Source organism: Pygocentrus nattereri, chromosome 17, assembly GCF_015220715.1.
Source record: "Pygocentrus nattereri isolate fPygNat1 chromosome 17, fPygNat1.pri, whole genome shotgun sequence".
In the NCBI taxonomy this organism is placed as follows: domain Eukaryota; kingdom Metazoa; phylum Chordata; class Actinopteri; order Characiformes; family Serrasalmidae; genus Pygocentrus; species Pygocentrus nattereri.
The window spans coordinates 40804956-40827321 of record NC_051227.1 but is presented as its reverse complement, the minus strand read 5'-3'; the positions used below and the strand labels follow the sequence as shown (position 1 = coordinate 40827321).

The 22366-nt window shown below is 50.2% G+C and overlaps 1 protein-coding gene across 1 annotated transcript in view; it reads right to left on the bottom strand.

The window, feature by feature from the left end:
• Positions 1-8086, bottom strand: part of dpf1 (D4, zinc and double PHD fingers family 1) — a 77531-nt gene extending 69445 nt beyond the window's left edge. Inside the window, exon 1 of the mRNA XM_017684362.2 lies at positions 7885-8086. Coding sequence (XP_017539851.2) covers positions 7885-8006 — 122 coding nt within the window. The 5' untranslated portion in view covers positions 8007-8086. The remainder of the gene's footprint in view (positions 1-7884) is intronic.
• Positions 8087-22366: the final 14280 nt, after the last annotated feature.

Genomic DNA, 22366 nt, shown 5'->3' with positions numbered 1-22366 from the left:
AATAGGCAAAGCATAGGGTCTCCAGCACTGGTCCAATCTATTACCTGATAATAGAGTAATAGAATAGACCAATGGTTCTCATCCCCAACATATTCCCCAACTAAATACACTTGATTCAACTTCTCAGTCAATAATCAATCAGATCTGTCAGCAGATGACAACACAAAAGTCTGCAGAGTGTCGGGTCCATAATAAAGAGACCTGGAACCTTTTTTTCTGAAGTATGGCAATCACGCTCACCAAGTCCGCTGTTTAGTCTACACAGCATCCCCTTAGCCTCGTTCTGCTTTCTGACTCATAGGCACCTGTTCACTGGTTTCTTCAAAGCATCATCATCATTCTGGCTCTGAACAGGCATTCAGATTTGTATTCTTTGTTGATGTCTTCACGTCACTCCATTCAGGCCAATATCAGGCAATTTCTGGACTCCTTCAAGAACCACGCTTATGGATCCCCAGCGGAGACTGTTTGGTCAGTGTGGAGAGGATTTTTCCCAGCATTTCAATAATGTTTGAGGGTCTGGGTAGAGGATCCATGCCCGGAAAACAGCCAAAGTAGAAGAGCTAGAAATCTCCTCTGATGGAATGGCGTTTGAGCAGCCGGACTTGAGCTTTGCATTGCTCTACGACTCTAAAATGCACAGGCTGATTCACACTGACACACACACACACACACACACACACACTGCACATCAACACACACCAAGCAGGCTATAGTAGCAAAAAAAGATTCAGATGTACAGGGCACACCAACGCAGACGTTTTAAGCAGATTCTTGATGTTCAGCTGGTTGAAAAATAAGCACAGATTTAGAAAAATACAGGGAGTGAACATGCGACACACCCACACACTCAAAAATGGACCACTACACAGTAGTCTGCAAGTAATTACACACACAATACACTACCAGAAATCAAAATTACTCAGAGAGCACAGATGCATGTTAAAAAGGATTACAAACATGATTTCTTACTGCTTTTATGCTGCAACTGAAGCACTGGAAGGAGCATTTGTTAGATCGGTTTGTTTACAGGCCTGCCCTGTAGGCATTCTCTGTGGAGACCAGGCTACATTTGTATTGTTGCATAGAAGAACACTTCAATCAAACTGCCCTGTTCAGTTCAATGAGGTACGCATCCCTCCTGTAAGGGCACCCAGGCTTAAGAAATCTCAACCAAGGGGTCCAAGCACTAAAAGATGCTTTTGGTTTAAAACAAAAGAAGCTAAAGAAAGCGCTCGCTTAGATCCTTATTATTATTCATGTTTAAACACTTTGGATCTCCAGGGCTCATTCTAAACAGTTTGGCTGTGATCTTCATGGTGATTATACTGAATCACCAGGAACTGACACCCTCCCTTTCTTCCTTCGCCTTTCCCGAACACTGAGCCATTCCCCGGCTCATCTTATGCTCTTCCCACAAGTAGTCCCACCTGCCTACAGCTGAGCGGAGTTTGGCCACGGTCGCTCCCGCTCTACGCAAGTGCTCGCTTCCGCTGAGGTGGAACTGAACGCAGTATAGCGCGTGTGGCCTACTGACGGCGACTACTCAACACGAGGTCCCTGAGCTCCAGTGCAATGACTGACAGTCAGTTAGGTAGCTTTGGAGAAATAGGTCATAGAGCTAAAAATACCTATCTCTCTCTCTCGCTCCCTCCATCTCTCTCTCTCTCTCTCTCTCTCTCTCCCTCCATCTCTCTCTCTCTCTCCCTCCAGCTCTCTCTCTCTGTCTCTCTCCCTCCAGCTCTCTCTCTCGCTCCCTCCATCTCTCTCTCTCTCCTTCTCTCTCTGTCTCTCTCCCTGCAGCTCTCTCTCTCTCTCTCCCTCCATCTCTCTCTCTCTGTCTCTCTCCCTCCATCTCACTCTCTCTGTCTCTCTCCCTCCAACTCTCTCTCTCTCTCTCCCTCCATTTATCTCTCTCTCATTCTCTCTCCCTCCATCTCTCTCTCTCATTCTCTCTCCCTCCATCTCTCTGTCTCTCTCCCTCCATCTCTCTGTCTCTCTCCCTCTCTCTCTCCCTCTCTCTCTGTGTCTCTCTCTGTGTCTCTCTCTCCCTCCCCCTCTCTCCATCTCTCTCTATCTCTCCCTCCATCTCTCTCTCTGTCTCTCTCCCTCCATCTCTCTCTCTCTCTCCCTCCATCTCCCTCCCTCCATCTCTCTGTCTCTCTCCCTCTCTGTCTCTCTCCCTCCATCTCTCTCCCTCTCTCTCTGTGTCTCTCTCTGTCTCTCTCCCTCTCTGTCTCTCTCCCTCCATCTCTCTCCCTCTCTCTCTGTGTCTCTCTCTGTGTCTCTCTCTCATTCTCTCTCCCTCCATCTCTCTCTCTCTCCCTCCATCTCTCTGTCTCTCTCCCTCCATCTCTCTGTCTCTCTCCCTCTCTCTCTCTCCCTCTCTCTCTGTGTCTCTCTCTGTGTCTCTCTCCCTCCCCCTCTCTCCATCTCTCTCTATCTCTCCCTCCATCTCTCTCTCTGTCTCTCTCCCTCCATCTCTCTCTCTCTCCCTCCATCTCTCTCCCTCCATTTCTCTCTCTCCCTCCATCTCTCCCTCCCTCCATCTCTCTGTCTCTCTCCCTCTCTGTCTCTCTCCCTCCATCTCTCTCCCTCTCTCTCTGTGTCTCTCTCTGTGTCTCTCTCTCTCATTCTCTCTCCCTCCATCTCTCTGTCTCTCTCCCTCCATCTCTCTGTCTCTCTCCCTCCATCTCTCTCCCTCTCTCTCTGTGTCTCTCTCTCATTCTCTCTCCCTCCATCTCTCTCTCCCTCTCCATCTCTCTCTCTCTCCCTCCATCTCTCTCTGTCTCTCTCCCTCCATCCCTCCATTTCTCTCTCTCCCTCCATCTCTCCCTCCCTCCACCTCTCTGTCTCTCTCCCTCTCTGTCTCTCTCCCTGCATCTCTCTCCCTCTCTCTCTGTCTCTCTCTGTGTCTCTCTCTCTCTCTCTCCCTCCATCTCTCTCTCTCCCTCCATCTCTCTCTCTCTCCCTCCATCTCTCTCCCTCTCTCTCTGTGTCTCTCTCTCATTCTCTCTCCCTCCATCTCTCTCTCCCTCCCCCTCTCTCCATCTCTCTCTCTCCCTCCATCTCTCTCTCTGTCTCTCTCCCTCCATCCCTCCATCTCTCTCTCCCTCCCTCTGTGTCTCTCTCTCATTCTCTCTCCCTCCATCTCTCTCTCTCTCTCCCTCCATCTCTCTGTCTCTCTCCCTCCCTCTGTGTCTCTCTCTGTGTCTCTCTCTCCCTCCCCCTCTCTCCATCTCTCTCTCTCTCCCTCCATCTCTCTCTGTCTCTCTCCCTCCATCTCTCTCTCTCTCTCCCTCCATCTCTCTGTCTCTCTCCCTCCCTCTGTGTCTCTCTCTGTGTCTCTCTCTCCCTCCCCCTCTCTCCATCTCTCTCTCTCTCCCTCCATCTCTCTCTGTCTCTCTCCCTCCATCTCTCTCTCTCTCTCTCTCCCTCCATCTCTCTCTCTCCCTCCATCTCTCTCTCTCTCCCTCCATCTCTCTCCCTCTCTCTCTGTGTCTCTCTCTCATTCTCTCTCCCTCCATCTCTCTCTCCCTCCCCCTCTCTCCATCTCTCTCTCTCCCTCCATCTCTCTCTCTGTCTCTCTCCCTCCATCCCTCCATCTCTCTCTCCCTCCCTCTGTGTCTCTCTCTCATTCTCTCTCCCTCCATCTCTCTCTCTCTCTCCCTCCATCTCTCTGTCTCTCTCCCTCCCTCTGTGTCTCTCTCTGTGTCTCTCTCTCCCTCCCCCTCTCTCCATCTCTCTCTCTCTCTCCCTCCATCTCTCTCTGTCTCTCTCCCTCCATCTCTCTCTCTCTCTCCCTCCATCTCTCTGTCTCTCTCCCTCCCTCTGTGTCTCTCTCTGTGTCTCTCTCTCCCTCCCCCTCTCTCCATCTCTCTCTCTCTCCCTCCATCTCTCTCTGTCTCTCTCCCTCCATCTCTCTCTCTCTCCCTCCATCTCTCTCCCTCCATTTCTCTCTCTCCCTCCATCTCTCCCTCCCTCCATCTCTCTGTCTCTCTCCCTCTCTGTCTCTCTCCCTCCATCTCTCTCCCTCTCTCTCTGTGTCTCTCTCTGTGTCTCTCTCTCCCTCTCTCTCTCCATCTCTCTCTCTCCCTCCATCTCTCTCTCTGTCTCTCTCCCTCCATCCCTCCATCTCTCTCTCCCTCCCTCTGTGTCTCTCTCTCATTCTCTCTCCCTCCATCTCTCTCTCTCTCCCTCCATCTCTCTGTCTCTCTCCCTCCCTCTGTGTCTCTCTCTGTGTCTCTCTCTCCCTCCCCCTCTCTCCATCTCTCTCTCTCTCTCTCCCTCCATCTCTCTGTCTCTCTCCCTCCATCTCTCTCTCTCTCCCTCCATCTCTCTGTCTCTCTCCCTCCCTCTGTGTCTCTCTCTGTGTCTCTCTCTCCCTCCCCCTCTCTCCATCTCTCTCTCTCTCTCCCTCCATCTCTCTCTGTCTCTCTCCCTCCATCTCTCTCTCTCTCTCTCTCTCCCTCCATCTCTCTGTCTCTCTCCCTCCCTCTGTGTCTCTCTCTGTGTCTCTCTCTCCCTCCCCCTCTCTCCATCTCTCTCTCTCTCCCTCCATCTCTCTCTGTCTCTCTCCCTCCATCTCTCTCTCTCTCCCTCCATCTCTCTCCCTCCATTTCTCTCTCTCCCTCCATCTCTCCCTCCCTCCATCTCTCTGTCTCTCTCCCTCTCTGTCTCTCTCCCTCCATCTCTCTCCCTCTCTCTCTGTGTCTCTCTCTGTGTATCTCTCTCCCTCCCCCTCTCTCCATCTCTCTCTCTCTCCCTCCATCTCTCTCTCTGTCTCTCTCCCTCCCTCCATCTCTCTCTCCCTCCCTCTCTGTGTCTCTCTCTGTGTCTCTCTCCCTCCCCCTCTCTCCATCTCTCTCTCTCTCTCCCTCCATCTCTCTCTCCCTCCCTCTCTGTGTCTCTCTCTGTGTCTCTCTCCCTCCCCCTCTCTCCATCTCTCTCTCTCTCTCCCTCCATCTCTCTCTCTGTCTCTCTCCCTCCATCTCTCTCTCTCTCTCCCTCCATCTCTCTCCCTCCATTTCTCTCTCTCCCTCCATCTCTCTGTCTCTCTCCCTCCATCTCTCTCTCCCTCTCTCTGTGTCTCTCTCTCCCTCCCCCTCTCTCCATCTCTCTCTCTCTCTCCCTCCATCTCTCTCTCTGTCTCTCTCCCTCCATCTCTCTCTCTCTCCCTCCATCTCTCTCTCTCTCCCTCCCTCCATCTCTCTCTCTCCATCTCTCTCTCCCTCTCTCTCTGTCTCTCTCCCTCCATCTCTCTCTCCCTCTTTCTCTCTCTCCGTCTGTCTCCCTCCATCTCTCTCTCTCTCTCCGTCTCTCTCCCTCCATCTCTCTCTCTCTGTCTCTCTCCCTCCATCTCTCTGTCGCTCTCTCCCTCCATCTCTCTCTCTCTGTCGCTCTCTCCCTCCATCTCTCTCTCTCCGTCGCTCTCTCCCTCCATCTCTCTCCCTCCCTCCATCTCTCTCTCTGTCTCTCTCCCTCCATCTCTCCCTCTCCGTCTCTCTCCCTCCATCTCTCCCTCTCCGTCTCTCTCCCTCCATCTCTCTCTCTCTCTGTCGCTCTCTCCCTCCATCTCTCCCTCCCTCCATCTCTCTCTCTGTCTCTCTCCCTCCATCTCTCCCTCTCCGTCTCTCTCCCTCCATCTCTCCCTCTCTGTCTCTCTCCCTCCATCTCTCTCTCTCCCTCCATCTCTCCCTCTCTGTCTCTCTCCCTCCATCTCTCTCTCTCTCTGTCGCTCTCTCCCTCCATCTCTCTCCCTCCATTTTTCTCTCTCCCCTTGTGGTGAAGACAAAGAATATCTCTGAAAAATAAAAAAGGACGGATGGAGAGAACAGCCCACCAGCTTCAGGAAGAGAAAAAAACGTCCCTACAGGATTCGAGTTCATGTTATGCAAACAAATAAAATCGGGGGTGATGGGGGGCAGACAGAAGAGAATGGCAAAAAGACCGGCTCAGAGTGAGGGATGCACTGCTAGGCTTTAGTGTACTTGATGCTGGGCCTTCTTAAGGAGTGGCTGAGCAGCACGGAATGGTACAGAATTCATTTCCCTCAAATCAGTGAGGCAAAGCGGAATAACTATCAGAACCGTCAGGAGACAGCATCCTTCCTTGGATGAAGGGACTGCGAGAGACAGGGATATCATCCACCGTGATAGGTGGCCTGGGATAGGAAGAAATGGGAAAACCGACCAATAGAAAGGGAGACATGAATGCTGAGAACCCATTGAGAGAAACATCATTAATGATTCCAGGCAAACCAGTCAAATGCCCAAAATTGAACTGTGAAGCCCAGTCATCCCAGTTATCCCAGTCATCTAGAACTATGACTTTCAGAAATACTCTGCACACAATGAACATCCAAAAACCTTCCTGCCCAAGTTCCTGTTCCAAAACTATACTGCATTTTAACTGGGTCCTTGGAGAACGGTCACTGAAGGTCGACATGTCAGAATAAATCAGCTGCTGTGCCCCGTAACGGCCCTTTCCTTTGTCCTATCTCTGGATTTTGTGTTTTTTATGTGAATGCAGAAATGAGCTGTGACATAGCCGCTACACTGGAGCAGGCCTAAAGGAGTTTATGACTGGACAGCATGCTTCATTCCAAACACTGACCAGTGAAATCAGCCTGCTGGGTTTCACCTGCTGTCCCCGTATTTCACACAACTGTAGCCTCCGAAAACAGGAGCAAACCGCTGGAGACCAGTTGGCTACACGTTAGTATGACGACCCTCACTGTAGTCTAAGTCTGCACGACTTACTAACCAGAATAACTCGCGTTACAGTGAGGAAATGCCTTAACACGGCTGCCCCGAGCCAAACTGAGCCAGTCCTGCACCTTGTGCTTCCCAATGCGAGGCACGTAGAAAAAGGTGCTCATCCTCAATTTTCCTTCAGGATTTACCCCAAATGTGTCCAGTCTGCCCCAGAAGCAGCACCAGCACACACGCGGCTGCCTCGCTGCCTCAGCACGCGGAAAACGAGGAACACAGAGCACATTTAGGGAATTGTGGAAATGTGGGAACACAGAAATGTCCAGCACCAGCCCTGGGAAGCGGGCTGTGCCTCCGCGCCGCTGAAAGCGCCGGGAACCGGCCCGCCGGCCGAGCCGCCTCCGCTGTCAGGCCACACAAAGGAATCTGACGGAAACTTGACCGACCGTCCGCGGCCGCGTCTCCCTCGGCGTCTGGGCTCGCATGCCGGAGGAGAGCGGGTGAAAACGGAGCTAGGCTAGCCCGAAAGTCGCCCACGAAACCAGCTGGCACTCCGCACTGTTGGCGCTCTCCGGGTAAAACACCAGAAGAGCGGCTCGCGGGGCCATTTTTCAGACCTACGCTCAGTTTAAAGGAAGAAGAGGCAGAGGAAGACGAGCGGACCGGATTCCCACAGTAGCCGGCGTTACCACAGCCAGCATACCAATGAACGCTGTGGCTCCTCACACACACACGCGCACACACACACGCACACACACACACACACACACACACACAGGTGAAACCCCCGCCGAACCGGGAGAAACGCGACTAAAACTCGCCGAGTCCGACAGCAAGTTCGCCGCGGTCGGTGAGCGGATCGGGGGCGCCGGGTCACATTAAACCCGCTCCAACATTCCTCCATATCGGCCGCCCGCAAACACGGCTGGGGAATAATAACGACCACCTCTGCCTCTCAGAACCAGAACCGAGTTCGGCGAGATGCTGGAGCATCAGCCCGCGCTCCGGTTCCTTCGCACAACATCACAGCGCATCAGCGCAGCCCGAAAGCCCAGCCGGCGGCGCGGACTCTCCGGGTTTACCGCGGTTCTCCGTCCCTCTGATCATCCCAGCAGCGAGCTCTCATTCTCCCCCAGAAATTCTGCAGAAAGGACGGAAACGTTCCACTTACGATTTGAGGGGGTTCTGGACCGCTGTGGCCATTGTGATACAGAGCGGCACAGCGCGCGGCTGCAGATCCCCGGTGCTGTACATGAAGCGCCCTGATATACCAGCGATTCCAATTTCATTCATTCTCTGGGGCTGCGGCTGGACGCGCCAGCCAATAGGAGCGCGACTCGCGACTCGCGCGGCAGGGGAAATGTAGTTTTTTATAGCGGGCTGTGTTAAAGCGGGGGACCGGTCCATACTACAACGACCAGAATGTCTCTCGGTTTAAGTGTCCAGCAGTCCCGCCTCGGAGCCAAAACATGGGCTGTAAGTCAAGGTTGGACTGCTGGGCTCTGCGTGTGTCCACGCCGTCAGAGATAAAGGCAGGTGCGCTCTTCATCCATCACAGCGCAAACAAAGCAGACGCTCCCCCAGAACTACGGCAGCGGGTTTAAGGTCCAGCTGTGTCCGTTTTAAGTTTGCCCCCGGAGAGAGGGACATGTCCGCACCTTTTCATAACCTAATGTTTTCAAAAAGGCCATTAAAAGATTAGAGGCGAGGGTTTGTGGAGTCAGTACAACTTAAAAATGATTTTTCTCAGACTTCTAAAGTTCAGTCTTAGAAGTTGGGTGCATTCTCTGCTTCTCTGATTTTCTGTTGCGGTCACTTTGTTTCAGTTTTTTTTATTTGTCTGTCTCCTTTGCTCGGTGGGGGCTTCTTTGTCAGCTACACATCCTTTCTCACCCACAGTGCTGAGTGGTCTTCTCACAGTGGAAGGATGGACAGAAGCACCTGTGGATTTTTTCAGGTCTGAAGCAGGAGTGCAGCTTGACTTTCTCTCAAAGATGAAAGCAATAAGTCTTGTTTATCTAATGGTGACAGTTTTGGTGAAAAAAGGCTCATTTCTCTATATACTTAATAGAGAGAGAGAGAGAGAGAGAGAGAGAGAGAGAGAGAGAGAGAGAGAGAGACAGAAACAGAGAGAGACAGAGAGAGAGACAGAAACAGAGAGAGACAGAGAGAGAGACAGAAACAGAGAGAGAGGGAGAGAGAGACAGAGAGAGAGCGAGAGAGAGAGAGACAGAGAGAGGGAGAGAGAAACAGAGAGAGAGAGACAGAGAGAGAGAGAAACAGAGAGAGAGAGAGAGAGAGAAACAGAGAGTGAGCGAGAGAGAGACAGAGAGAGACAGAGAGAGAGAGACAGAGAGGGAGAGAGACAGAAACAGAGAGAGAGACAGAGAGAGAGAGAGAGAAACAGAGAGAGAGGGACAGAGAGAGAAACAGAGAGAGAGAGAGAGAGAGAAACAGAGAGTGAGCGAGAGAGAGACAGAGAGAGACAGAGAGAGAGAGACAGAGAGGGAGAGAGACAGAAACAGAGAGAGAGACAGAGAGAGAGAGAGAGAAACAGAGAGAGAGAGACAGAGAGAGAAACAGAGAGAGAGAGAGACAGAGACAGAGAGAGAGAGAGACAGAGAGAGAGAGCGAGAGAGAAACAGAGAGAGAGACAGAGAGAGAGAGAGAGAAACAGAGAGAGAGAGACAGAGAGAGAAACAGAGAGAGAGAGAGACAGAGACAGAGAGAGAGAGAGACAGAGAGAGAGAGCGAGAGAGAAACAGAGAGAGAGACAGAAACAGAGAGAAACAGAGAGAGAGAGAGATTGTGCTTTTGTCTCTGAGGTCTATGCAGTGTAGCCCGGAGTCTGCTTTAACTTGTTGGATTCTATGGCACCACCTGGAGCAAACATCTGGAGTAGCAGTAGATGACAGTACACTGTTCAGCTACTCAGAACGAGAGAGTGCTGAGTTAATTAAAGAACCAGTAAAGCTTTGTAATGTTGTGGTTATCCAGAATAGTACCGAGTGTTTCTCAGAGATTACTGCGTCTCTGCTGCTGATTCAAGAGGCCACAGTTGGCACACAAACAGCTCCTGCAGCTGGGACAGGAGTTCTAGTGTGAATCCAGACTTTTCAAAACCATCCTGATCACAGCACATTTCTCCCGGGGAAAGCTGTCAGAAACATGTTAAGGCATATTTGGCCACCACTTTCCATGAATTCAAGCATGACATCACGCAGTAGTGCAACTAGATCAGCCCAGAGGGCTTTTTGTCCAGCAGATGGAGCCAGTGAGTCTACTGCATTTTTAAAAAGGCTGGCTGAAAATGGGACAAGAAGCCATTTTCTATTCAATAAATATACAAGTTCCTGCTGATGGTGATGTTTTAGACACAAGTATACAACTTTCTGCTAACTCACACATTTTCCTCCCTGATGCACACAAAACTCAGATCAGAGGCCTTAAAGGGGAAGTCCACTGATTTTCTCAAAATTTCTGCATAGTTTACTGGTTGAAAGTGTTTTGATGTGAAATGGTTCATCGTAGAGAAAGGAATGACTCTGATGTCTTTACAGTGGTAGTGATGGGAGGCAGGGGTCATGATGTCTACAACACAAATATATGCTGTTTTATTTACTATCTAAGGGTTTTATGTGTAACGCTGGTGAGGGTAAAATAGGGTTAATTATAGTGTGAAAAAGTCCTCTTTGGGGACTGTTTTGCATTTCAATGTCCTGCATGTGCCATAAATAGATTTTAAATAATAAGGTTTAGCCAAAAAATGCATCTCAAAAGTATGTCTGGCAGCATATTCATGTAATGACTTTCTGTGAAGGAGCATTAAACTCTTCAGAACTCTTCTGGTTCCCATCACCGCTGCTGTGAATGATTCTTACTCGATTCTGACTCTGATCCAACTCTTGTTCATTTCACTCTGAATCTTGATCTTAACCATTTCATTATTATTTATTGTTGAAAAATAAATGGAATTCCCCATTACACAGGAATTTTAGACATTTTAGATTCCCAATTCTCACATTCAATAATAATAATAATAATAGACAACGGGCTACAGTGGATCATCTGCATCTAGAGGCATAGCTTTCAGAAGGATACTAATAGTAACTAGCCGGTCCCTGTGTAATAAGTTAGTTATATAATAAGATGAAAGAAGAAAAAGAAGATTTTTAAAATTCTTACGTTTTAATGTTTTAATATGTTTTCTATTTTTTTATTTTTAGTTTGTGTGTAATATAATGTAGATATAAGAAAATACATTGTGCTGTTAGGCCACACATACTTAACAAACGATAGCGATGGTCATACAAAATTACACACATATAAACAGCCCAGTGTACAGAACTTGTTGAACGCTCACCACTAACTTTGGATACCATCTGTTTTCTTTATGCATCATAATAAAATGTTTTTTTTTATTATTTAATTCATAGCTCACTGAGGGTTAATATTTCAAAACATGTAATGTTTAAAGTGCTTAAACTACTTTGTATATACACTCACTGTGCATTATATCAGTTCCCCTTATCATACAGCTGCACTTTGTAGTTCTACAATACAGACAGTCCATCTGTTTGTCTGCATACTCTGTTACCCCCTTTTTATCCTGTTCTTCAATGGTCAAGACCCCCTAAGGTCCATCATAGTGCAGGGATTATGTGGATGGTGGATCATTCTCAGCTCTGCAGTGACACTGATATGGTGGTGGTTTGTAAGTGTGATGCGCTGATACGAGTGGATCAGACAACAGTGCTGCTGGAGTTTTTAAACACTGTCCACTCTCTGTCCATTCTATTAGACACTCCTCCCTTGTTGGCCCACTTTTTAGACATAAAGTCCTCATTCCAGCAGTCGCACTAAGCTATTTACAAAACTCAAGTAGCACGTCAGTGTCGATGCAGTGCTTAGAATGATCCACCACCACACAACTATGACCTGCTCAGTGGTGGTCTTGTAGGGGTCCCAACCATTAGTGAACAGGGTAAAAGACGGCTAATAAATTATGCTGAGAAATAGAAGGACTGCAGTTGTAGAACTTCTAAGTGTGGTAAGTGCAGTATAGTAAGTGAACTGTTAAAAAATAAAATGTAAATCTTTTTACATGAGTAGTAATCATTTATTATTTAGACAAATAAATAGTACGTTGTGATTAGATGTGCGTGAGTGTTAGCTTGATATCAAACCTCTTTTTGAGGAAGTCCAGTTTATATAGTTGCCATGCGATACCTGTTTTAGCTGATCAGTCCTTCATTAAAGGTGCAGTGTGAGATTTAGGGTATCTATTTGCAGAAATGGGATACAGTACACAAAACCATGTTTCACTGGTGTATAATCACACGCAACTAAGACACGTTAGCTTGGACCCTAGCTAACCCTTCATAGCTACAAGGGGAGCGGCTTCACTTCGAACTAGCGCTGCATGTTTCTGCAGTAGCCCAGAAGAATAAACCAAATTTGGCTCCAGAGAGGACCTCATGCATTTTTACAGTGTGGCAGTAAGCAGCAGGTGGAAGACGCAGAAACACGAGCAATCAGTGGTTACTGTCGCAGCTGGTTGACACTTTTGTGCTGTGAGAAGTTTGAGTGAAAAGAGAAAAGTTATCAGACCGAACAGCCTCAGAGAAGCGGCCTCAGAGAAAAGGCATCAGACCAAACGGCCCCAGAGAAGCGGCCTCAGAGAAAAGGACTCAGACCAAACGGCCCCAGAGAAGCGGCCTCAGAGAAAAGGACTCAGACCAAACGGCCCCAGAGAAGCGGCCTCAGAGAAAAGGTATCAGACCAAACGGCCCCAGAGAAGCGGCCTCAGAGAAAAGGTATCGGATCAAACAGCCTCAGAGAAAAGATATTGCACCAAACGGCCTCAGAGAGAAGGTATCAGATCAAACGCCCTCAGAGAAAAGGTATCGGACCAAACGGCCTCAGAGAGAAGGTATCAGATCAAACGCCCTCAGAGAAAAGGTATCGGACCAAACGGCCTCAGAGAAAAGGTATCGGACCAAACGGCCTCAGAGAAAAGGTATCGGACCAAACGGCCTCAGAGAAACGGCCTCAGAGAAAAGGTTTCGGACTGAACGGCCTCAGAGAAAAGGTACCAGACCAAACGGCCTTAGAGAAACAGCATCAGAGAAAAGGTATCAGACCAAACAGCCTCAGAGAAACAGCCTCAGAGAAAAGGTATCGGACTGGACGGCCTCAGAGAGAAGGTATCAGACCAAACGGCCTCAGAGAAAAGTTATCAGACCGAAAGCCCTCAGAGAAACGGCCTCAGAGAAAAGGTATCAGACCGAACTGCCTCAGAGAAAAAGTTTCAGACCAAACAGCATCAGAGAAAAGGTATCGGACCAAACGACCTCAGAGAAACGGCCTCAGAGAAAACATACCAGACTGAACGGCCTCAGAGAAAAGGCCTAACAGAAAAGGTATCAGACCAAACAGCCTCAGAAAAAAGCCTCAGAGAAAAGGTATCGGACCAAACGGCCTCAGAGAAACGGCCTCAGAGAAGAGGTATCGGACCAAACGGCCTCAGAGACAAGGTATCAGACTGAACGGCCTCAGAGAAAAGGTATCAGACCAAACAGCCTCAGAGAAACAGCCTCAGAGAAAAGGTATCAGGACGAACGGCCTCAGAGAAAAGGTAGCAGACCGAACGGCCTCAGAGAAAAGGTATCGGACTGAACGGCCTCAGGGAAAAGGTAGCAGACCAAACGGCCTCAGAGAAAAGGTAGCAGACCGAACGGCCTCAGAGAAAAGGTAGCAGACCAAACGGCCTCAGAGAAAAGGTATCGGACTGAACGGCCTCAGGGAAAAGGTAGCAGACCGAACGGCCTCAGAGAAAAGGTATCAGACTGAACGGCCTCAGAGAAAAGGTATCGGACCAAACGGCATAAGAGAAAAGGTATCGGACTGAACGGCCTCAGGGAAAGGGTTTTAGACCAAAAGACCTCAGAGAAATGGCCTGAGACAACAGGTATTGGACCGAACGGCCTCAGAGAAAAGGTATCGGATCGAACGGCCTCAGAGAAAAGGTATCGGACTGAACGGCCTCAGGGAAAGGGTTTTAGACCAAAAGACCTCAGAGAAATGGCCTGAGACAACAGGTATCGGACCAAACGGCCTCAGAGAAAAGGTATCGGACCAAACAATGTCAGAGAAAAGGTATCAGACTGAACAGCCTCAGAAAACGGCCTCAGAGAAAAGGTATTGGACCAAACGGCCTTAGAGAAAAGGCATCAGACCAAATGGCCTAAGAGAAACAGCCTCAGAGAAAAGGTATCAGACTGAACAGCCTCAGAGAAACGGCCTCAGAGAAAAGGTATCGGACCGAACGGCCTCAGAGAAAAGGTATCAGACTGAACGGCCTCAGGGAAAAGGTATGGGACTGAACGGCCTTAGGGAAAAGGTATCAGACTAAACAGCCTCAGAGAAACAGCCTCAGAGAAAAGGTATCGGAACAAACGGCCTCAGAGAAAAGGTATCGGATAGAACGGCCTCAGAGAAACAGCCTCAGAGAAAAGCTATCAGTTTGAACTGCCTCAGAGAAAATGTTTCAGACCGAACGGCCTCAGAGAAAAGGTAGCAGACCGAACGGCCTCAGAGAAAAAGCCTCAGAGAAAAGGTATCAGACTGAACAGCCTCAGAGAAAAGGTATCAGACCAAACAGCCTCAGAGAAACAGCCTCAGAGAAAAGGTATCAGGCCGAACGGCCTCAGAGAAACGGCCTTAGAGAAAAGGTATCAGACCGAACGGGCCTCAGAGAAAAGGTATCAGGCCGAACGGGCCTCAGAGAAAAGGTATCAGACTGAACGGGCCTCAGAGAAAAGGAATCGGACCGAACGGCCTAAGAGAAATGGGAGCAGACCGAACAGCCTCAGAGAAACAGCCTCAGAGAAAAGGTATCAGACCAAACAGCCTCAGAGAAAAGGTATCGGACCAAACGGCCTAAGAGAGAAGGTATCAGACCAAACAGCCTCAGAGAAAAGGTATCGGACTGAACGGCCTCGGGGAAAAGGTATCAGACTAAACAGTCTCAGAGAAACAGCCTCAGAGAAAAGGTATTGGATCAAACGGCCTCAGAGAAAAGGCATCAGACTGAACGGCCTCAGGGAAAAGTTATCAGACTAAACAGACTCAGAGAAACGGCCTCAGAGATAAGTTATCGGATCCAACGGCCTCAGAGAAAAGGTTTCGGACTGAACGGCCTCAGGGAAAAGGTATCAGACCGAATGGCCTCAGAGAAAAGGTATTTGACCGATCGGCCTCAGAGAAAAGGCTTCAGACCAAACGGCCTCAGAGAAAAGGCTTCAGACCAAACGGCCTCAGAGAAACAGCCTCAGAGAAAGGGTATTGGACCAAACAGCCTCAGAGAAACAGCCTCAGAGAAAAGGTATTGGATCAAACGGCCTCAGAGAAAAGGCATCAGACTGAACGGCCTCAGGGAAAAGTTATCAGACTAAACAGACTCAGAGAAACGGCCTCAGAGATAAGTTATCGGATCCAACGGCCTCAGAGAAAAGGTTTCGGACTGAACGGCCTCAGGGAAAAGGTATCAGACCGAATGGCCTCAGAGAAAAGGTATTTGACCGATCGGCCTCAGAGAAAAGGCTTCAGACCAAACGGCCTCAGAGAAAAGGCTTCAGACCAAACGGCCTCAGAGAAACAGCCTCAGAGAAAGGGTATTGGACCAAACAGCCTCAGAAAACAGCCTCAGAAAAAAGGTATCGGACTGGACGGCCTCAGGGAAAAGGTATCAGACCAAGCAGCCTGAGAGAAACTGCCTCAGAGAAACCGCCTCAGAGAAAAGGTATCGTACTGGACGGCCTCAGAGAGAAGGTATCAGACCAAACGGCCTCAGAGAAACAGCCTCAGAGAAAAGGTATCAGATCGAACAGCCTCAGAGAAAAGGTATCGGACCAAACTGCCTCAGAGAAAAGGTATCAGACCAAGCAGCCTCAGAGAAACAGCCTCAGAGAAAAGTTATCAGACCGAACGGCCTCAGAGAAAAGGCTTCAGACCAAACGGCCTCAGAGAAACAGCCTCAGAGAAAAGGTATCAGACCGAACGGCCTCAGAGAAAAGGCTTCAGACCAAACGGCCTCAGAGAAACAGCCTCAGAGAAAAGGTATCAGACCGAACGGCCTCAGAGAAAAGGCTTCAGACCAAACGGCCTCAGAGAAACGGCCTCAGAGAAAAGGTATCGGACCAAACGGCCTCAGAGAAAAGGTATCAGACTGAACAGCCTCAGAGAAACGGCCTCAGAGAAAAGGTATCGGACCGAACGGCCTCAGAGAAAAGGTATCGGACCGAACGGCCTCAGAGAAAAGGTATCGGACCGAACGGCCTCAGAGAAACGGCCTCAGAGAAAAGGTATCGGACCGAACGGCCTCAGAGAAAAGGTATCAGTCCGAACAGCCTCAGAGAAACGGCCTCAGAGAAAAGGTATCGGACCGAACGGCCTCAGAAAAATGGCCTCAGAGAAAAGGTATCGGACCAAACGGCCTCAGAGAAAAGGTATCGGACCAAACGGCCTCAGAGAAAAGGTATCAGACCGAACAGCCTCAGAGAAACGGCCTCAGAGAAAAGGTATCGGACCGAACGGCCTCAGAGAAAAGGTATCAGTCCGAACAGCCTCAGAGAAACGGCCTCAGAGAAAAGGTATCGGACCGAACGGCCTCAGAAAAATGGCCTCAGAGAAAAGGTATCGGACCAAACGGCCTCAGAGAAAAGGTATCGGACCAAACGGCCTCAGAGAAAAGGTATCAGACCGAACAGCCTCAGAGAAACGGCCTCAGAGAAAAGGTATCGGACCGAACGGCCTCAGAAAAACGGCCTCAGAGAAAAGGTATCAGACCAAACGGCCTCAGAGAAACAGCCTCAGAGAAAAGGTATCAGACCAAACGGCCTCAGAGAAACAGCCTCAGAGAAAAGGTATCAGACCGAACAGCCTCAGAGAAAAGGTATCAGACCAAACGGCCTAAGAAAAAAGGTATCAGACCAAACGGCCTCAGAGAAACAGCATCAGAGAAAAGGTATCAGACCAAACGGCCTCAGAGAAACAGCCTCAGAGAAAAGGTATCAGACCGAACAGCCTCAGAGAAAAGGTATCAGACCAAACGGCCTAAGAAAAAAGGTATCAGACCGAACGGCCTCAGAGAAAAGGTATCGGACCGAACGGCCTCAGAGAAAAGGTATCAGACCAAATGGCCTCAGAGAAACGGCCTCAGAGAAAAGCTATCAGACCAAACGGGCCTCAGAGAAAAGGTATCGGACCGAACGGCCTCAGAGAAAAGGTATCAGACTGAACAGCCTCAGAGAAACGGCCTCAGAGAAAAGGTATCGGACCGAACGGCCTCAGAGAAAAGGTATCGGACCGAACGGCCTCAGAGAAACGGCCTCAGAGAAAAGGTATCGGACCGAACGGCCTCAGAGAAAAGGTATCAGACTGAACAGCCTCAGAGAAACGGCCTCAGAGAAAAGGTATCGGACCGAACGGCCTCAGAGAAAAGGTATCGGACCGAACGGCCTCAGAGAAACGGCCTCAGAGAAAAGGTATCGGACCGAACGGCCTCAGAGAAAAGGTATCAGACCGAACAGCCTCAGAGAAACGGCCTCAGAGAAAAGGTATCGGACCGAACGGCCTCAGAAAAATGGCCTCAGAGAAAAGGTATCAGACCAAACGGCCTCAGAGAAAAGGTATCGGACCAAACGGCCTCAGAGAAAAGGTATCAGACCGAACAGCCTCAGAGAAACGGCCTCAGAGAAAAGGTATCGGACCGAACGGCCTCAGAAAAACGGCCTCAGAGAAAAGGTATCAGACCAAACGGCCTCAGAGAAACAGCCTCAGAGAAAAGGTATCAGACCGAATAGCCTCAGAGAAAAGGTATCAGACCAAACGGCCTAAGAAAAAAGGTATCAGACCGAACGGCCTCAGAGAAAAGGTATCAGACCGAACGGCCTCAGAGAAAAGGTATCAGACCAAACGGCCTCAGAGAAACGGCCTCAGAGAAAAGCTATCAGACCAAACGGGCCTCAGAGAAAAGGTATCGGACCGAACGGCCTCAGAGAAACGGCCTCAGAGAAAAGCTATCAGACCGAACGGGCCTCAGAGAAAAGGTATCAGACCAAACGGCCTCAGAGAAACGGCCTCAGAGAAAAGCTATCAGACCAAACGGGCCTCAGAGAAAAGGTATCGGACCGAACGGCCTCAGAGAAACGGCCTCAGAGAAAAGCTATCAGACCGAACGGGCCTCAGAGAAAAGGTATCAGACCAAACGGCCTCAGAGAAACGGCCTCAGAGAAAAGCTATCAGACCGAACGGGCCTCAGAGAAAAGGTATCAGACCAAACGGCCTCAGAGAAACGGCCTCAGAGAAACGGCCTCAGAGAAAAGCTATCAGACCGAACGGGCCTCAGAGAAAAGGTATCAGACCAAACGGCCTCAGAGAAACGGCCTCAGAGAAAAGGTATCGGACCGAACGGCCTCAGAGAAACGGCCTCAGAGAAAAGCTATCAGACCGAACGGGCCTCAGAGAAAAGGTATCGGACCGAACGGCCTCAGAGAAACGGCCTCAGAGAAAAGCTATCAGACCGAACGGGCCTCAGAGAAAAGGTATCAGACCAAACGGCCTCAGAGAAACGGCCTCAGAGAAAAGGTATCGGACCGAACGGCCTCAGAGAAACGGCCTCAGAGAAAAGGTATCGGACCGAACGGCCTCAGAAAAACGGCCTCAGAGAAAAGGTATCGGACCGAACGGCCTCAGAGAAACGGCCTCAGAGAAAAGGTATCGGACCAAATGGCCTAAGAAAAAAGGTAGCAGACCGAACGGCCTCAGAGAAACGGCCTCAGAGAAAATCTATCAGACCGAATGGGCCTCAGAGAAAAGGTATCGGACCGAACGGCCTCAGAGAAAAGGTATCGGACCGAACGGCCTCAGAGAAACAGCCTCAGAGAAAAGGTAACGGACCGAACGGCCTCAGAGAAAAGCTATCAGACCAAACGGCCTCAGAGAAACGGCCTCAGAGAAAAGCTATCAGACCAAACGGCCTCAGAGAAAAGGTATCGGCCCGCAACGGCCTCAGAGAAACGGCCTCAGAGAAAAGCTATCAGACCGAACGGCCTCAGAGAAACGGCCTCAGAGAAAAGGTATCGGACCGAACGGCCTCAGAAAAACGGCCTCAGAGAAAAGGTATCGGACCGAACGGCCTCAGAGAAACGGCCTCAGAGAAAAGGTATCGGACCAAATGGCCTAAGAAAAAAGGTAGCAGACCGAACGGCCTCAGAGAAACGGCCTCAGAGAAAATCTATCAGACCGAATGGGCCTCAGAGAAAAGGTATCGGACCGAACGGCCTCAGAGAAAAGGTATCGGACCGAACGGCCTCAGAGAAACAGCCTCAGAGAAAAGGTAACGGACCGAACGGCCTCAGAGAAAAGCTATCAGACCAAACGGCCTCCGAGAAACGGCCTCAGAGAAAAGCTATCAGACCAAACGGGCCTCAGAGAAAAGGTATCGGACCGAACGGCCTCAGAGAAACGGCCTCAGAGAAAAGCTATCAGACCGAACGGGCCTCAGAGAAAAGGTATCGGACCGAACGGCCTCAGAGAAACGGCCTCAGAGAAAAGCTATCAGACCGAACGGGCCTCAGAGAAAAGGTATCAGACCAAACGGCCTCAGAGAAACGGCCTCAGAGAAAAGGTATCGGACCGAACGGCCTCAGAAAAACGGCCTCAGAGAAAAGGTATCGGACCGAACGGCCTCAGAGAAACGGCCTCAGAGAAAAGGTATCGGACCAAATGGCCTAAGAAAAAAGGTAGCAGACCGAACGGCCTCAGAGAAACGGCCTCAGAGAAAATCTATCAGACCGAATGGGCCTCAGAGAAAAGGTATCAGACCGAACGGCCTCAGAGAAAAGGTATTGGACCGAACGGCCTCAGAGAAACAGCCTCAGAGAAAAGGTAACGGACCGAACGGCCTCAGAGAAAAGCTATCAGACCAAACGGCCTCAGAGAAATGGCCTCAGAGAAAAGCTATCAGACCATACGGGCCTCAGAGAAAAGGTATCGGACCGAACGGCCTCAGAGAAACGGCCTCAGAGAAAAGCTATCAGACCGAACGGGCCTCAGAGAAAAGGTATCAGACCAAACGGCCTCAGAGAAACGGCCTCAGAGAAAAGCTATCAGACCAAACGGGCCTCAGAGAAAAGGTATCGGACCGAACGGCCTCAGAGAAACGGCCTCAGAGAAAAGCTATCAGACCGAACGGGCCTCAGAGAAAAGGTATCAGACCAAACGGCCTCAGAGAAACGGCCTCAGAGAAAAGCTATCAGACCGAACGGGCCTCAGAGAAAAGGTATCAGACCAAACGGCCTCAGAGAAACGGCCTCAGAGAAAAGGTATCGGACCGAACGGCCTCAGAGAAACGGCCTCAGAGAAAAGCTATCAGACCGAACGGGCCTCAGAGAAAAGGTATCGGACCGAACGGCCTCAGAGAAACGGCCTCAGAGAAAAGCTATCAGACCGAACGGGCCTCAGAGAAAAGGTATCAGACCAAACGGCCTCAGAGAAACGGCCTCAGAGAAAAGGTATCGGACCGAACGGCCTCAGAGAAACGGCCTCAGAGAAAAGGTATCGGACCGAACGGCCTCAGAGAAACGGCCTCAGAGAAAAGGTATCGGACCAAATGGCCTAAGAAAAAAGGTATCGGACCGAACGGCCTCAGAGAAACGGCCTCAGAGAAAATCTATCAGACCGAATGGGCCTCAGAGAAAAGGTATCGGACCGAACGGCCTCAGAGAAAAGGTATCGGACCGAACGGCCTCAGAGAAACAGCCTCAGAGAAAAGGTAACGGACCGAACGGCCTCAGAGAAAAGCTATCAGACCGAACGGGCCTCAGAGAAAAGGTATCGGACCGAACGGCCTCAGAGAAACGGCCTCAGAGAAAAGGTATCGGACCAAATGGCCTAAGAAAAAAGGTAGCAGACCGAACGGCCTCAGAGAAACGGCCTCAGAGAAAATCTATCAGACCGAATGGGCCTCAGAGAAAAGGTATCGGACCGAACGGCCTCAGAGAAACGGCCTCAGAGAAAAGGTATCGGACCAAATGGCCTAAGAAAAAAGGTAGCAGACCGAACGGCCTCAGAGAAACGGCCTCAGAGAAAATCTATCAGACCGAATGGGCCTCAGAGAAAAGGTATCGGACCGAACGGCCTCAGAGAAACAGCCTCAGAGAAAAGGTAACGGACCGAACGGCCTCAGAGAAAAGCTATCAGACCAAACGGCCTCCGAGAAACGGCCTCAGAGAAAAGCTATCAGACCAAACGGGCCTCAGAGAAAAGGTATCGGACCGAACGGCCTCAGAGAAACGGCCTCAGAGAAAAGCTATCAGACCGAACGGGCCTCAGAGAAAAGGTATCGGACCGAACGGCCTCAGAGAAACGGCCTCAGAGAAAAGCTATCAGACCGAACGGGCCTCAGAGAAAAGGTATCGGACCGAACGGCCTCAGAAAAACGGCCTCAGAGAAAAGGTATCGGACCGAACGGCCTCAGAGAAACGGCCTCAGAGAAAAGGTATCGGACCAAATGGGCCTCAGAGAAAAGGTATCGGACCGAACGGCCTCAGAGAAACGGCCTCAGAGAAAAGGTAACGGACCGAACGGCCTCAGAGAAAAGCCCTCAAAGAAAAGGTATTGGACCAAACAGTTTCTCTTTCTTTCTTTCTTTCTTTCTTTCTTTCTCTCTCTCTCTCTCTCCCTCCCCCTCCCCCTCTCTCTCTTTCTCCCTCCCCCTCCCCCTCTCTCTCTTTGTGTCTGTCTCTCTCCCTCCCCCTCCCCCTCTCTCTTTGTGTCTGTCTCTCTCTCTCTCTCCCCCTCCCCCTCTTTGTGTCTGTCTCTCTCTCTCTCATTCTCTCTTTGTCTCTCTCTTTCTCTCACATTCTCTCTCTCTTTGTGTCTCTCTCTCTTTGTGTCTGTCTCTCTCTCACATTCTCCTTCCCTGCCCCTCTCCCTCTCCTTCCCTCCCCCTCTTTGTGCCTGTCTCTCTCTCTCTCTCTCTCTCCCCCTCCCCCTCTTTGTGTCTGTCTCTCTCTCTCACATTCTCTCTCTCTTTGTGTCTGTCTCTCTCTCTCACATTCTCTCTCTCACTTTGTGTCTGTCTCTCTCTCCCCGCCTCCCCCTCTCTGTGCCTGTCTCTCTTTGTCTCTCCCCCTCCCCCTCTTTGTGTCTGTCTCTCTCTCTCATTCTCTTTGTGTGTGTCTCTCTCTCTCACATTCTCTCTGTCTGTGTCTCTCTCTCTCACATTCTCTCTCTCTCTGTCTGTCTCTCTCTCTCTCACATTCTCTCTCTCTTTGTGTCTGTCCTTCTCTCTTTGTGTCTGTCTCTCTCTCTCTCTCTCACATTCTCTCTCTCTTTGTGTGTCTCTCTCTCTCTCTCTCACATTCTCTCTCTCTCTTTGTGTCTGTCTCTCTCTCCCCCCCTCCCCCTCCCCCTCTCTGTGCCTGTCTCTCTTTCTCTCTCCCCCTCCCCCTCTTTGTGTCTGTCTGTCTCTCTCTCTCATTCTCTTTGTGTGTGTGTCTCTCTCTCTCACATTCTCTCTCTCTGTGTCTCTCTCTCACATTCTCTCTCTCTGTGTCTGTCTCTCTCTCTCTCCCCCCTCCCCCTCT